The sequence below is a fragment of the Homarus americanus genome, unplaced genomic scaffold (genome assembly GCF_018991925.1).
Source record: "Homarus americanus isolate GMGI-L3 unplaced genomic scaffold, GMGI_Hamer_2.0 scaffold34921, whole genome shotgun sequence".
Taxonomy (NCBI): Eukaryota; Metazoa; Arthropoda; class Malacostraca; order Decapoda; family Nephropidae; genus Homarus; species Homarus americanus.
The window spans coordinates 24,467,214-24,483,989 of NW_024741901.1; the positions used below are offsets into that span (position 1 = coordinate 24,467,214).

Genomic DNA, 16,776 nt, shown 5'->3' on the forward strand with positions numbered 1-16,776 from the left:
ATACTTAAATATATTTGTTGTTGTCAATAATTAACAACTATAGTTTAAACAGTTGATTTTGCTCTGTTTAGGTTAGGTTAGGCTAATATTTGACTAAGTTCGATTAGGTTAAGGCTAGGCAAGGTTCAGGTAACTGACAGGTGATATGTGGGAAAACATCGTATATATGTATGTAGACGTGAGTACATAAAAATGGGACGTGTAGTACATATGGGAGGAGGACCAGGGAGTGCCAACCAGGGCCAGGCAGTAGTGGGTGCCAAGTGCCCCGACGACCTGCACTCTCAGACTTCAGCGTATTTGGACTGTTTCTTGGCCACTAGACCTGTAGTTGACCTTTAAGCTATTTCCTCTTGGGGTGTGGAGAGAGAGAGAGAGACAGAGAGAGAGTTTCTGTGTGTATTTGAGGTGTGTGAAGGAGACGTGTGTGTGTGTGTGTGTGTGTGTACACCATTGCATCCGTGATAGTGAACAGGAACAGTCAGGTGGTTAATGAGTAGACTTATCACAAGCCAGTTAGTCCATCGCCTGGCTTTGATGTACACACACACACGACATGTGCGGGTTGCTCTACCGCTTACAGGAGTATGGGGTGCACAGTAAACTAGCCGCTGTAAGTGGCCTAAAAAAAATGTGTGATGGTGGTAGGAGGACTTATGGTGATAGTTGTAGTGGTGATGGTGGTAGGATGATTCATAGTGATAGTTGTAGTGGTGATGGTGGTTGGATGATTCATAGTGATAGTTGTAGTGGTGATGGTGGTTGGATGTCTGGCTGGTAGTGGCAGGTGGGTGGTAGTGGATCTGGCTGGTTGTGGTATGGGTAATGGTGGTAGTGGCAGGGGTGGTGTTGGGGGAAGTGGCAGGGGTGGTGGTAGGGACAGTGGTGAGGGTAGTAGGATGGGGAGGATGTATAGGCGTCTCCCACGGACCAAGCATCCTATTGCCTTCATCAAGCAGAGTGAGGGACCCGCCCCGCCTTCCTGGTATATGGTGTGATGATGACGTTATATTGTTACCATGGTGATTAAGATGAGAATGTTGCTATGTTTCTTGGGAGACGGATAATACTGTACCTCGGGTGGGTGAAGTTATTCGCTGTAATGTGAGTTGCTCTTTGCCTGTGTCTTAAACCTCCATTAATTTTTATATCCAGTGTGACGTATTAATTTACACCTTTTCACCCATCCGTCTGTTCACTTGTCAACATGATATATCCATCTACCTATCTGTTCATCTGTCTTCCCATTTATTTATCTATCTGTCAGTCCTTCCTTCCATTCTTCCGTTTTAGCCACTCGTTTGTCTCTAACGAGCCATCATGCCTGAGACCAACTTTAATGTGCATTCAATTAGCCATGGAGTTCTATATTATATTTCCCAGTTGTTCTCTTTGTTTTTATGTGATTTTCATAGTTTTTACTCAATTCATGCAGGCGAACGTGGACATTATTCGTAAGCCAAGATAGCTGATAAGTTTACCATCACGAAGACGACGGAAATGTACCTTCATTGTTTGTCTTTATAACATAAGCATTCCTCGTGAGTCAGTCAGTGGTGTGTGTGCTGAGTGTGCCTTTAAACGTTATAACACCGCACAACTATAAGGATTAAACTGTTATGATATAAAATAAACTATGCACTAATATTACCAAATTACATCATCAAGGTGTATTAGTATAGTTAATAAACAAGTTTACACAGCTGTGTTGGTCTTGCAGGGGTGTATGGAAGCAGCGTGGAGTCTACGAGTCACATGCCGTCGGCTCCACCCACCCCGCCCACCGCCACGAGATGGGCGTCCTCAGGAGAACTGCCGGACACCCCTGCCCCGCCCACACCAGACCCCGTGGCAGAGGCTGAGAGGCTCACTATGTACCGTTGTATTATCTCATCCATCGTCGAGTCGGAAACCATCTACCTCGAGTGTCTGGATGTTGTCCTCCAGGTGAGTGTTGTCACTTAAGAGGTTAATTAAGCGTCCTCATGGTTAAAGCTCACTACAACTCAAAGTTCATACAGTATTTATCACATTTTTTGTGAAATATTTTTTGCTTTGTTTAATCAGCATGAAAAAGATTGTGTTATTTGGCAAAATGAGTCTATAATATTGAGAAAATGTATATAAAGACGATTTATAATCGGACATGGCATAATTGTCGTTTTAAGTATTATATTTTTTATTATTTCAAGGGTCATTAATTACACTACTTTACCTGTGTATTATATTCATTGATTGCAGGTACAGTAGTCTCAAATTTTCGTTTTAAGAAAATACAATCAGTATATAAATTCATGCTTACTTCGTGCTTAATCTTTTATCAATACAGTATACTGTATTAACTTTCTTCAACAGTATATGAAAGCACTGAAGGCAACACTGACAACATCTCAGCCTGTGATCTCACCAGATGACTTCTCGACGGTGTTTTACCGAATAACAGAATTACACGCCACCCATAGTGAGTTTCTGAACGGACTTAAGGAGAACACGAGTCAGTGGGACGGCACCAACACGATTGGAGAACTTTTTAGAGTTCTGGTAAGACTAATCACAGGTTTTATCTCACATACTGTTCATTTCCTTCATGTTATCTTCTGTCTTTTACCAAATATGTCTGGTTCAGTTTGTGCCTGTATCTTATGTCATTTTATACTTTATGTGCAAATAAGAAGATACTAATCTCATGAATGTCAACAGTTATTGTACTTTAGTTTGAGCAGTGTAAAGGAGCAATATCTTGATGGGGTGTTTCATTTCCTTAGGTATCATGTTACTGTTACAAAAGGCTCTTAGAATTACAGTACAACAATCATTTAGAGTCAAATTAAAATTATTTGAGTAAATGCTGTAATGAAAATCCAAATTTATTTAGGTTGTTGTAGTTCATTTAACTGTTTCTAAATGCAAATTGTGTCAGTTCTATTTTGCCATCAATGTAACATTTTAAGTTTGATAGATTAAACGTTTCTAATTAAGATGTTTGTAAATCTTTAATCAAAGCATTCATACTTGTAACTATGGGTTGTCATCACAATCACTGAAGGCAATAATGGATGTAATTTGTACATTATACACAGGATACTCTGCTGTCCTGAATTAAACTATCTTGGCAGTTATAAGTGTTAATATACATAGTCCATCTGGGTCTGTAGACTTAACAAATTTATTTATTCATATCTTTCATACAGGCAAGTAAACTGGATGTCTATGCCACATTTCTGCAAAATTACCCTCGTGCTGTAGAGACAGTAAAGCGGTGCAGCACACAGAGCCCACAGTTTGCTGACATAACCCGGTCCATCAAACTACGCTCCCTCCAGAGCCAGGCACAGTCCCTGGAGGACCTCCTGCACCGACCTGTGGCCAGGGTGCAGAAAAATGCTCTAGTCTTACATGTGAGTTTTATTCCTTTACAAATATATGTTTACCTTATCATGTGTAGATGGCATTTCTTTAATGATATTTAGTGTAATCAGTACTGTACTATGGAGTGTAAGTATTTTCTCTGAGTTTAGGAAATAGCTGTAGCATGAATGAATTTTTATTTATACACTGTACAAACTAAGGCCTCTCTTAAATTGTCAGCCTGGCAGATATGGTGGAAAAGTTATTAAATTGATTAAGTGACATGAAATACAGAATGATACTTTCATATTGTAATGCTTGTATAGTATACACACTGTATTTAAATTTGTTTTACTGAATGATTTTTAATTATACAGAGTAACTGATTACTTTAAGATGTTGATAATAGCAGGTAACTTTATATTACATATATCATCATAATGCCTCGGTCTATTGTTGTTAATTTTACCATGAGAAGAGATCTTACCTTCCTACATCTACAAGTTTTCTTTAGTATACAGTATTGTGCTGTATATTCTTTCTTATCAAAATGAAAACATGTAAAAATTTGTAAAATTTATGTTATGCAACCATTTCAGGACTTGCTCAAGTACACTCCTGAGCACCACTCAGATCATGAAACACTACGCGAAGCTCTCAGACTCACACAGAACTTCCTCACACACCTCTCCATGGTACACACTGAAACCATGTTTCCTGTAAGTATTGGCCTCTGTACATTTCATTTAATAGGTTGCACTGTATATAAATTGAATACTGAAAAACATACAAGACTACTGTATTGGAAAAGCTTATATAGTTTTAACATTACAAAGTTTTATGTTCATCTTCAGTTCATCTTCAGTCAACACTGTAAGAAACTAGTTTACTTTTACCAGTTAGTTTGATAATAAGCTTTATAACTTGTAAGTGTAATAAGTGATAAGTGTTAGTATAAATCTAGATTATAAGTCTGATAATTAGTTTGTAGTGAGTGTATTAATATTCTCTATACTGTATTCTCCTACTTACAAATACCTGTAATATATTAGAAATGTCTGGACAAACTATGATCTGCCTTAAAGAAAATATCTAAATGATTTGCACAATGTTCTCACAGCTGTTATCATAAAGCATTTACATTACATAAGAAGTAACTGTAAACATTTTCAGGCTCAGGATCGTCCTCAGCGACATCTGGTTCGCAACTCATTCATAGTGGAGCTGGTAGAAGGTCACCGCAAACTGAGACATCTCTTCCTGTTCAACGATGTTATTGTGTGTGCCAAGTACAAAGTAAGTGTGTTCTTTAGTACAGTAATTGTGTTGGGCAATACTTAGCTAGTTCTTTGACATAATGTTTGAAGACAACTACATACAGGTGTCATTTTTCAAAGAGCCACACTGGATATATGGAGAAAAAATCTGAATTTCTTTGGAAGATGATGATGTTGGTACCTGTACTGTACTACCCAGGGCTTGAGTTGTAAAAAGTTAACAAGTGGAATGTTCAGATTTGAATCATTTGATATCTAAATTGTGAACAACAGTTTCACAACAAAAACAGCATGTTGTTGAATGCTGGAATATTGTTGTTTCCCACAAGTCTTTCTCTAAATTGTACAACCTTTGCACCCAAGTCAAGGTCTACAACATATGGCTCTCACGGCCTCAGCCAAGTTATCGTACAGTGCAACGTCTTCCATACATTGCTGGCATAATTGTTTTTATATTTTCTAATGCTGTATCTGTAATGTAATATTTCTGATGCTTTATTACAGGTTTTGCTTGAATTTTTTAATCAACATTAATGTACAGTGTCAATATTTCCAAGGGTATAGCTATAGCCATTACCTGGTTCACGTGTTGAAACAGTTAAAATTGTTAGTTCAGTATTTCTGTTTATGTCATGGCTACTACTAAAGACCCCTCACTTCCCATCTGCCTTGTGATGACAGCCACTGTAATACATTATCATTGAACATACTGTACTTATGTAAAGGCTTGAAATTTGGTGAAGTATATAATATCAATTGGAATGTGTTCCCTTGAATATTTTAACAGGAATGATTTAATAGAAAGTTTACAACCAGTAAGGCGTACCAGTTCAATCCACCTCAACTCGGCCCTGGTACTACCTGAAGTGTACATACTGTGTGAAGTGTTTAATAACTTTCACCATTATTGAATAGAGGCATTTTACAACATTGCCAAAGAACCTGTAAATTCAATGGATACTGCATATATATGTTTAGAGTATGAGTTTGTGTGTGTGTGTTTATAGGGAGCATTTCAGTGTCTTGGAAGGCACCTCTACCTTACTTTTCCACTCTTCCTGCAGAGAAAGGTGGTGGGGGGGGGGGGCACATAAAAATTATGGAAGAATAACAGCAATACTATTCACTGAAATATTGAAAAAAAAATATGCAGCATTGAAACCTAATGTGCTTAACAAATTTGAAAAGTAACACCTTTTTCTTTTTTTCTTACAGCCAACTGGTAGATCAGAGAAGTTTACATTTGAAGTGAAGTGGTACATCAGCCTCCATGACATCGTTGTGTTAAACGACAGTGGACCCGAGACCCTGAAGGAGTCCAACCCTCCAAACCTGGTGTCTCTTAAGTCTCAAGCCTCCACAGTGCGAGACCAGCTGAGGAGGGTGGACAACATGGGTGATAAAGGGGTAAGTTTCAACACCATTAACTGAAAAATAAAACTATGATATTGGAGGAAACAAGAACAGCAGAGAGTAGATTGGATAATGTACGTGATAATGGTGTGAGCTGATGAAGAATTAATGGATAACATGTAACAAACTACACAGTTGATTGGATAACAAAATAAGATTACCATGAATTAGCCACAAGCTCCGTCAGTGTGGGCTGGTATGCATAACACTGGATTTTTTTTTTTTATCAGTGATGGAGTTAGTCAGTATACAGGAAGTGACAGATACAGCTAAAAAAGTCACATTTTTAAGATTGCCCGGTGAGCATCATTAGTGTCAAATATTTTCAGTGGGTATCTGTAACAAGGCTCTGTTTTAATTTACCTCCTGTACACAGTGAAAGGGCTATAAATAGATGATAATGGAATATTTTGTATACTGTTCAGTTTATATAAGATAAGAGCTGACTGTGTGTGTGTGTGTGTGTGTGCGTGTGTGTGCGTGTGTGTGTGTGTGTGTGTGTGTGTGTGTGTGTGTGTGTGTGTGTGTGTGTGCGTGCGCGTGCGTGCGTGCGTGAGAACATAATATATTGTATTTATTTTACACGAGAGGTGTCTTACAGTGTGTGTGATAAGCTTGTTAACTTGGCCATATGTTAGAGTTGTGTAATGTTATTAATCATGAGGATAATTTCAACTGATTGTAGTGGACATTTAGTGATTTAGACCTGTGTCGATATGAAGATTTAACATATACAATGAAAAGCCAATTAAGTATTATTTGTTAGTAATAGGTGTACTGTACTTTAGTTATGTATCTGTTAATAGAATTTTGAACAAAGTAAATTATCATCTGTTGAAAATATTGTCGTGTATCTACCATTTAGCGTTCCCGTGTTTCTGCAGGCTGGCCGCATGAACATTGCGCGGAATGAGAAACAGAGGAAGAAGTTAGCAGAACTGGAAGCTCAGCTGGTACTAGCATCACCCAACCTACCCTTCAGAATATCCAAGAGAGCCGGCTCAGTCCACACATTCCTTATCTCATCAGAATATGAGCGAGATCAGTGGGGTGAAGCCATTCAAGTTCTACAGGTAAGCGCAGAAGAAATTAGGTTGTAATTATCTACCATAATAACCCATACATTCACAAACTCAGTCTGAAGTGTTTTAATGACCAATGTGTAATGGCTGCTCCTCACACAGCTGGAGTGGGTGGAGCCGTCTCAAAAAATTTTAACTCGAGTCGTGACATATTTCTCGTGTGCGTATAAATTTGGGAAGTTACCTGAGAGATTTAGACACATTTGATTGGTTAATATTTCATGTTTTATATCCTAAGTTCCCATTTACAGGTTTTAGGTTCATCATCATACTGCAAGTTGTGCTGCGTTCTACTAAATCCTCATTTATTGGAGGGTGGAACGGTTCACATTGAGTCATTTCTCCCCCTCGTACCTCGTGCCATACGCCCCCACTCTTCTCGCTCACTGTTTACTTCTTGTTTTGTGAGAATTACTGGTGTAATTTATGACCACAGTGTTGTCCTGCATGTTGGGTTCTTATCACCTCAGGTTCACATGTTGCTGAGGGTAGTCAGTAATGTGTACACTGGTTAGGATATTGTTGATTGTTTACCTCGTGAAAGTAACTGATCTGCTTGAAACTTTAGTATTAATTTTTTTAACTGTTTTGACAAGTTACCCTGTTTTATAATCTTGACCCACTTAGATGCAGGTAACCGGCATGCATTATTCTAATACCTTTTTGGTTGATGGTAACAGTTTGGTTTTACATATTAAAGGAGGAGATATATTGTAGCTTACATATTTCCTAGTTTCTGACTCAAGGAAGATATCTCATGCAGTTTCACAACAAATGGTACCTGTATATATATGTGTAGATGATCCAGATATATCTTATAAACTTGAAATGACCTTATGTACTTTATATAAATACTGTAATTTTGATGTTTTATTCATGTGAAAAATATTTATTTGATGTGGATAATATTACACCTTTTTTTTATTGTTCTTATACTGTTTATGGAAGACTTCGACAGACATTGCTTATTTGTATACAACAGATTATTTCATATTAATCTATTTCAGAACAACACCCCTGGTGTCGGAGGAAGCTCCCTCACCCTTCAGGAGCTGCAGGGATGGATCACAGCTTGTCGATCCTTCTTGAAGACCAATATGGGGTCATTCTTGCTCAAATCTGGTCGAGATGATTCACTGTTGCTTGGTGATCTTCACATCGTGGTATCTAGTCTACATGGCCTCACTAGTCCAGCAAGTAAGTGTTATGAGATACATTATATGGTCGTACAGATACAGTACACTAAAGTCCCTTCAGTCTGAATTTATGTGGCTCAAGGATGTTCCAGATTTTTGGCAAAATACTGATTCATGGTGGTTTTGGTGTACGAGCTTCCTGCTTTTTAAGAAATAGATCCATCTCTGAATAGTTGCACATATCTCAAAATTACATGTAAAGAAACCTGTCTAACCATTAACAACCATTATCTAACTGTAGCCATGTTTCTACAGAATAAGATTTGGTCCCAAGACAGGGACTGTATATACAGTAAAAACTTTATACAGGTACTCCTCGACTTACGACCTACTCGACTTACGACCACCCAGACATACGACCGCCTCAGCCGTATAAAATATTTTTCAAATTACGTATTTTCGAGTCCCTGACGTTAGTGTTCTCGCTGTGTACTGACAAAATTTTCGTTTGTAATTCCCTTTAAAATGGCTGGCAAGCGTGAAAGTGAGAGTTCTCGTGGTGCTGAGAAGAAAAAGAGACACCCATTTTAGATTTTCTATGTATTATTTTCGCCTTTTCGACTTACGACCTGGTCGTCGGTTCGGAACCCCGTCGTAAGGCGAGGAGAGACTGTATGTGTATAAGTTGGTATCTGGATAACTATTGGTATGTTCAATACATTTGATAGAATATCAGTTACTGTACCTGAACAGTCCATCAAATGAAATTTAGCTGGTCTCCATCTACTGTACATAATTTGAGGAATTTACTGTTCAGTATATACAGCTGTGTAAATTGTCAGTAATTGGTCATAGCTGTACAGTACATGTGTGTAGTAGTATGTTAACACATCTACTGTAGCTGTCATTTTTATTATTCTCTTTAATTTTACCTGTTAACAATGGTTTGTATCCACAGACATGTATGTGTGCTTCGAAGTAGACTCGTACGGGCACTTCTTCCGCAAGGCTAAAACAAAGGTCACTGAAGCAGTGGAACCTCACTGGAACCAAGATTTCATCATCGAGTTAGAGGGTTCACAGACTCTCCGTATTCTGTGCTATGAGGACCATCCAAAGCTGGGAACACAGCTGAGGGGCAAAACTCATTTGGAGGTTTGTGATTTTTATTTGATAGTCTACTGCCACAAGGAATATAGTCAGGTTACTTAATCAAGCTTAGGAACAACAGACATATCATAGATGACATTGTTGTGTGGATGTTTATGTTATAGTTAGTGAAGTGGTCTTCATCAGGTCTGTGGTTTGACAGCAAGTATTGACCACTCCCAAAAGATTTTAGACTACAATACAATAACCAATTCTCCCATATTTTGTAACTCTGGGGGACCTGCCTTTTAATTTCTTTCATCCATTCCTGTTTCTGCCCCTATGTTTAAAGAATAATTTTACTTGTTCTATAAATTTTCAGTACTTCTGTCAGTGTTCCAGTCAATCTTATTTATATATTTAATACTTCTTCTGTAGCACCACACTTTAGAAGCATTTATTCTCCGGGTTCCCCTGTTGGATATCCATGCTTGTGACCCATAAATGATATTGATCATACATTGCATTCCAGCAGCCTTTTTTTTTATACTCTAAGATAAGTATGTATCTCTTTTCAACAGATCTCTTTAAGATTATGAAATGCTCTTCTGACTTGACTCTATCATATTTAACTTTCCCTTCATGTCTACCATCACAATTTATGTTATTTTTCAATGTAGTACACACAGTTTTTCCTCTGTTTAAGTTCCCTGTTGCCTTCTATTTTAAGATTTATTTTTAATTAGGAAACAATCAATACTTGTATTGTTACAGCTTTAGTAAAGATATATGGATGTTGTGATTTATGACTACAATTTTTCTTTCCTTACAGCTATCACGATCTTGGTTGAACAGTACTTTAACCGAGCGACGTGTCAGCCTCCAGGACCTGGTGTTAGTTCTGTCCCTCAAGTTCCTGCCACCTGAGGCAACCTTAAGAAGGGTGCCCACTGGCAAGTCCTCAGGGCTATTTGGTGCCAACATTGCTCATACTTGCAGGTAAGATGGTAATAAATTCTGTTAATCATCTGTAGAAAGGTAATGTTTTTAATTTACTTCCCGTGTTTTGTTTATTAAAGTCTGAGGTGAATGGGTTAAGCTAAATAAGTTTGTGTGTATCTGTGTCTTGCCTTTACTGTAGTCATCTTCCACTTTCATATGGTAAGGTTCATGGGGTACAGAAACCTCAATAGGAAGAGGGGAAATATTAAAGGAGGTGGAAGACAAGTGTAGATACTGGCTGAAAAGTTGTAAAGAAATAAAGAAAATACTGTACTCCACACCTCTTGTTTCCTAATTGACAGGTACAGTACTAACAATGTTCTCTTTATCAAAGTGTGAGTGGTTTGCATTAGGTTAGGTTCGGTATACATGTATGTATCACATTTATTCAGTTTTTGTTGAGTGCAGAGTAATTTATAGGAAGGTTAGGGAGTTAACTTGTCAGCTAGGATCTTAAACCCTCTTTTAGTTTAGGTCCTTCACTTCACCGTCCACAGTGTAACTCCCTCAGATGGTGAAGCTTTATTATATTTCTTTCGGGAAAATTTTCTAGAACAAAAAGTGGCATGAAGTGGCAGTAAAATTTTATACGGGGAGTCCCCGGGTTACGAAAGGGTTCCGTTCCTAAGGACGTTTTTAAGTGGAAAATGTACGTAAGTCGAAACACATTCTATGTGCTTGCCGTACTTACAGATCAATGTTTAAAATCCCACTATATCATAGCTTAAGTCCTAATATACATCTAAAATCACTTAATTTAAGAGAAAAGAGATAGAAAGACAAAATACAGTAAATGAAAGTAAAAAATGAGTCACCGGGTAAATAAAATACCGGTACTGTAAATTTAAAGTTTAACCCCGTTCATATCGGCAGGTGTTCGTAAGTTGGGGATCCCCTGTGCTGTATATGGAAAGGGCTTATTGTACTTAGAAACTGTTGTTGGAAAATTTTGTATACTGTACTGTACAATACATACACTTTATCCTCTTACAGACGAGAGAAGCGAAGCGTTCCATTTATCGTAACTCGTTGTGTTAGAGAGGTTGAGAGACGTGGCATGCAGGAGGTGGGAATTTACCGAGTCTCTGGCTTGGCATCTGATATAACAAAACTCAAGAAATCTTTTGAAGCAAGTAAGTTTATTTCTTGGGTGCAATAGATGACAAAATTAAGTTTTCATTAACTGTACTGTATTAACCTACTTTGTTGTAAGTATATAATCTTTTTAATCCTATAAATACACTATTTTTCAGATCCTTATGAAGCAGAGCAACTCGTGAAAGAAGTGGACATCCACTCTGTAACAGGCCTGCTCAAGCTGTTCCTCCGGGAGCTTCCTGAAGCACTCTACACCAGTGAACTTTACCCACGATTTTTTGAGGCGTATAGTGCCACAGACTTGGAATACAAGAAGACCACATTGCTCAAACTTTTCTCGTCGCTGCCTCAATTAAATCAGTCTATCATAGCTTACCTCTTGGAACATTTAGTCAAGTAAGCAGCAGAATTCTTTTCCTGTATTCTTGACTTACAGTCCTATTTTTCAATAATATGCTCATTGTACAGGATGAATATTGATTGCTTGTAGGTAGAATATGAGAAATATTTATATTTTGTTTAATTCTTGTATGTGTTGAACACTTTTACAATAGCTTTAATACACACGTAAGTATGCTTATAACTGTGTATACACAGTTGCCTGACATGCTTCATGTGAAAGGGGTCAACTGCTTTTTGGGCCTTGGTTTGTGATAAAGTAACTAGATTTTGTCACACAGTAGCAAATAACACCCAGTAATTTTTGTTGAGTGCAAATGTAAACTGCTGATTACTGGTATTTCTTATAGATGAATTACAATTGGTATTATTTTGTTTAGAGATGTTCAGCTGGAGGATCTGTACATAAAAACTACCACTTTAAAACTTCAGAATAAATGACCATCAACCAGCACAAGAAAAGTAATGCTTTTGGTGTCTTTACTTTTTGTAAATTAAATGCCTCATTTATATTTTGTATTTGCATTTTAACATTTACAATTCCTTTATTTTTCATCTGATTTTTGCCAAACTTGGTGCAGAGATGGTAGTCAATTTGTATAAAACCTGGAATGCTTTTATCATCAAAATTTATACATATTTTTTTTTCATTTTCACCAGTGGTTGATGCCTTCTATGATTATAGACTAATTATTGAATAGATGTTTACAGGGTTTCAGGTAAATATTTCTTTGAGTTATAGACATTTTTAGACATGTAGATACTGTAGATAGAACTAAACATTCATTTCTTCACCAACATTAAGAAAAACCATTTACAGTACAATACTTTTTTCTTCTCTCTCTTGTAACTGTTATTTTGACTTACAGAATTCATGAAATGGAGCACCTAAACAAGATGTCACTGCACAATCTGGCAACAGTATTCGGTCCGACTCTCCTAAGGCCCGGAGCTAAACCTGGCAACCCATCACCAGCAGAAAAATTGGCTGCAGGGACTGTTGATGTCATGGCCCAAGCGGGTATTCTCCACTTTTTCCTTACCCGGCGTGCAAACGGTGAACCCATTCAAATTGGTAATCAGTGAGTACAGAACTACAAGTGATTCTGAATAAACTTAACTGGTATTCATTCATTTCATATTGTTGTTTTGCTGTACTATTGCATTACTATAATCTAATGAATGGAAATATTATATATGGTGTACATAATTAATTGCTGCATCAGTGTTGTTGTTGTATTAAAATATTTACTTAACAACATATTGAAAATCACATGAGAGTTAAGTGGTGTTTAGGCTATTATCATTTTCCAATTTTAGTGAGAATTATCTAATATTCATAACCAACCAGAAAATGTGATCTCATTGTAGAGCATAAGAAAGCTTTCCTTAGATTTAAATATTGTACAAGGCTAGAAGTAAAGTACAGGACCCGGATAAAGCTTCAAAAGCAGTAGTGTACATGAGCCTGTCCTCGAGTGGTTGATGGGGATGTTACAGCAGTATGAATAGATGATAGCAAATGGAGAGTCATATTTGTTTTTGTCCCTCCCATCCAGCAATATAGAAGGGGAGGGCATGCAAGAATGAAAAACAGAAAATATACCTGCATGCAAGATATCTACAGTACTTTGCATTGTTTTTACGGCAAAATCCCCATCACTCGAGCAATTTCCATCTGATTGCATCTACTTCCCCAGATTAATGTAAGTATTCTTTTGTAATACAGTATGTAAAGATCATTTATATTGTAGTTTAATATATGAGAAGAACTAGATCATCAGCTGCTGAGTTAGGCAAGTGAGCCAAAGAACTTTCTTTAGGAGAAAAAATATGTCTGCCATTGTAGTACAGTACAGTCTTTGTGTGTCGACCAATGAGACCTTATGGTCTTATGCCTATACTGTAATGAGTCTTATGCTACCTAAACTTTTTACAAAGTGACTTTTCCTGCATTAGAATTATACATGTTAATGAATTAGTGTCAAACATGAATCAATACACAAGAGCTTTAAACTCAAAGCCTTATAACTGAATTGTCTGGAGAAAAGTGTTTATTTACAATACATTATACTCTAACAATTATTACTTTCTTCAGTACTAAAGAAAATGTTTTCTGTGTTTTGTGATACAGTAGCTGTATATGTATATGTATATAATTCTCTGGGTTATAAATTGATGCTGCAGCTACAAGAGTTGGTTAGTTGAAAAAGTTACCTTTATTTCTCCTCTGCTACAAGATGATACATAAATTAGCCCAGCCATAGTCTCAATGCCTTAAGAGCAAGATGGTTATTGCTGATGCACACATAATTCACTTGTATGGCATAGGGCCTCTTGTATCACATGAACATATTTCTAGACAACAAAGGAATGTTAAACTGCCATTCCATTACTGTTTGCAGAAGTATTTTATTTACATTTTGTGATCAAGTCCACTTTTGTTTATCCTCAACCATTCCTGAGTTTCTTTAATCTCCATTATTTTCATGTTATATATTTTGGTTGTTGTCGAGCTACTACTTCGTTTCATAACTTTTATTGTATATGGTTTATAATTTTCTCTATACAGTAATACGAAGTTTCAGTGGGAATGTTGCCATAATTTGTTCTTTGTATTATAATTCCAGTGATTCATAATTTAATTTTAAGCCATTACTACTGTGATACATTTGTGTTGCGTGATGCTCTTCTTTTTTTATTTAGTTGGCTGTAATTTGTGAAAGATGGTGATACTTTTCCTGCATATGTTCTTTAAAACCTTGCAAAATATTTTTTCCTTTCTTGTTTGTAAGAACATTGCATTAGACAAATTAATGTGTTGTTTCCATAGTTTCTCAGTGGTTATTATAAACAGGTTGTTAGTGAAATGGGCCTCCATTCTATTGGGCCCCAACCTAACGTAACCGTTAGGATTTTAAGCCTTTTACAACTGGACTCCAAGTGTAATGATTGGTGAGGTTAGGTTAGGATTTAATATGACTGGGTCCCATTTGACTTATCACCCGACAACAGTATCGTAGTCTCAGGCAAATTATCGGAGGAATTGTACAAAACAGGAAATCAGTGATCACTTTGGCCTTTGTGATTTTTTGATAATGTTGTGTGTGAGATAGGAATTAACCTTCCTATAACATATCTGAGTATACCAGAGTATGTCATGTTAGGTTTACTCTGAACAGTAGTCCTTTTTGATGAACTACTAGCTACCATGTGTTCACTACCTTGTTTTGCCTTTGTATCAGTGGATGAAAAACAAAAGTCAACATTTTTGGATAACAACCGAGGCCTTCTGAAATGTACTGACATAGTATGTTCTACTCAAGGGGGAAATGCCTAATATTTTTTAATACCTTTACTAAGTATATTAGTGAGTATGTGTTGTTTGTATTTTCCATACTAGACTGATGAAACTTATTTAATTCATGTGGCTCCAATATTGTAGCATAGCATATTATAATCCAAGCCCTGTAAACACTGGTCATGATATTTTATTAATGGTGCACTATTTGTCCTGTGTGAGGTGTTAATGTCACTTTTACACCTTAACAAAATGCAGGTTTCCAGTCACATTGCTGCAGTGGAGCATTGCAAGCGTCGTAGTAGCCTTTTAAAAATAATACTCTGCTCATAATTCAGAATTGTGAGAAAAATTATGTTATATGCTTATGTCGCTGTAGATACTTGTATACTGTATATATTTGTACATTGTGCTTATTTTGTACATTGGAAGTCAGGATATTCTTGTGTAAATGTATCAGTGAAGACATGTTATATTTTAGGTTAGTTTTATCTTAAGCCTCATCAGAGACTATATAGTATATAAACTCTTCACCCTCTGGAAAGATAAACTTCTACTTCAATACAGGAGAAAATATTAATGTTCTTCGAAAATACAATTGTGGATGAAGAAGAAACGGAACACTACAGACTTGTGTATATTGCTGTGTATCCATGACCCAGGTAACTTAATTGTGTTTGTTCAGTTCAAATTTTGAATCTTTTTCAATAATGGGTACATGTTAATTCTTTATTATAATGAATACACTATACCATTAATTTAGTGGCTCTAATAATTGCATACAATTTAATTTACTTCAGCTACTTTTACAATTTCTAAACATCACTCATTTATACAATTGTGTTTTTTCAATGAATACTCAACACTGTTTATCTATATCAATTTAAAACAAAAATATATTAAACAATGCCCATAACTATTCTTTGATTTCACAAATAACTTAATGTTTTGTTTATTCTTCAGTGAAACTGATAATTGATAAGTATTCTGTAAACTATGAGATGCTAGGAGTTAAAACTCACAATGTTAGATGGAAACTTTATTTCTGTACAGTTTTCATATTTGCTTACCCCAACTACATTCGTTACCCCCTTCACTGTGGTGACGCCAATTTTAATATTTTATTTGGCCAACGCCAGAACACTTTATTCAGCTCAGAGGGGGACCTGTGCATAAGGGACTAAGTAACCAGGAGAGTGAGGCTGCAGGCCACATACAAGCACAGATATATAGAACTGAACAAATAGGTAAGGACACTGTATTGTTGGATTAGGAACTGTCAGGTAAAAGAACCAAAACTTTAAGTGGTCAGTATCATGTCTTAGAATTTATATTTCTGAAGGAAAGCTGATTTTTCAATAGTGTACTTCTTATGCCAGTCAGTTTTATGGAATACAGTACAGTATGTTGCTTCTCTTCTAATCTATTCTGTGAAACAGGAATAATTATTTTTAGTACTTGTACAGGTTGTACCTCTCTAGTCCGGCATTCTGTGGTCCGGAAACACCCGTGGTCCGGAACGATTTTAGTTTGTCCAATAGGTAGATAGGCAACTTTTTTTTTTTTTTTTACTTATCTGAATTATTATTATTATTACAAGAGTATTAAATTTTTGCCCCTCAGGCCCCAAT

At 36.6% G+C, this 16,776-nt stretch overlaps 1 protein-coding gene across 1 annotated transcript; it reads left to right on the top strand.

Moving 5' to 3' along the window:
• The first annotated feature begins 1,719 nt into the window (after positions 1 to 1,719).
• On the top strand, positions 1,720 to 16,703 carry LOC121876163 (breakpoint cluster region protein-like). Its single transcript, XM_042381108.1, has 14 exons — positions 1,720 to 1,947; positions 2,356 to 2,541; positions 3,192 to 3,398; positions 3,948 to 4,067; positions 4,522 to 4,644; positions 5,841 to 6,032; positions 6,923 to 7,111; positions 8,128 to 8,317; positions 9,215 to 9,411; positions 10,178 to 10,344; positions 11,341 to 11,480; positions 11,601 to 11,841; positions 12,714 to 12,926; positions 13,404 to 16,703. The coding sequence occupies exons 1-14, from the start codon at positions 1,756 to 1,758 to the stop codon at positions 13,432 to 13,434; spliced, it is 2,388 nt and encodes a 795-aa protein (XP_042237042.1). The 5' UTR covers positions 1,720 to 1,755; the 3' UTR covers positions 13,435 to 16,703.
• The last annotated feature ends 73 nt before the right edge of the window (positions 16,704 to 16,776 follow it).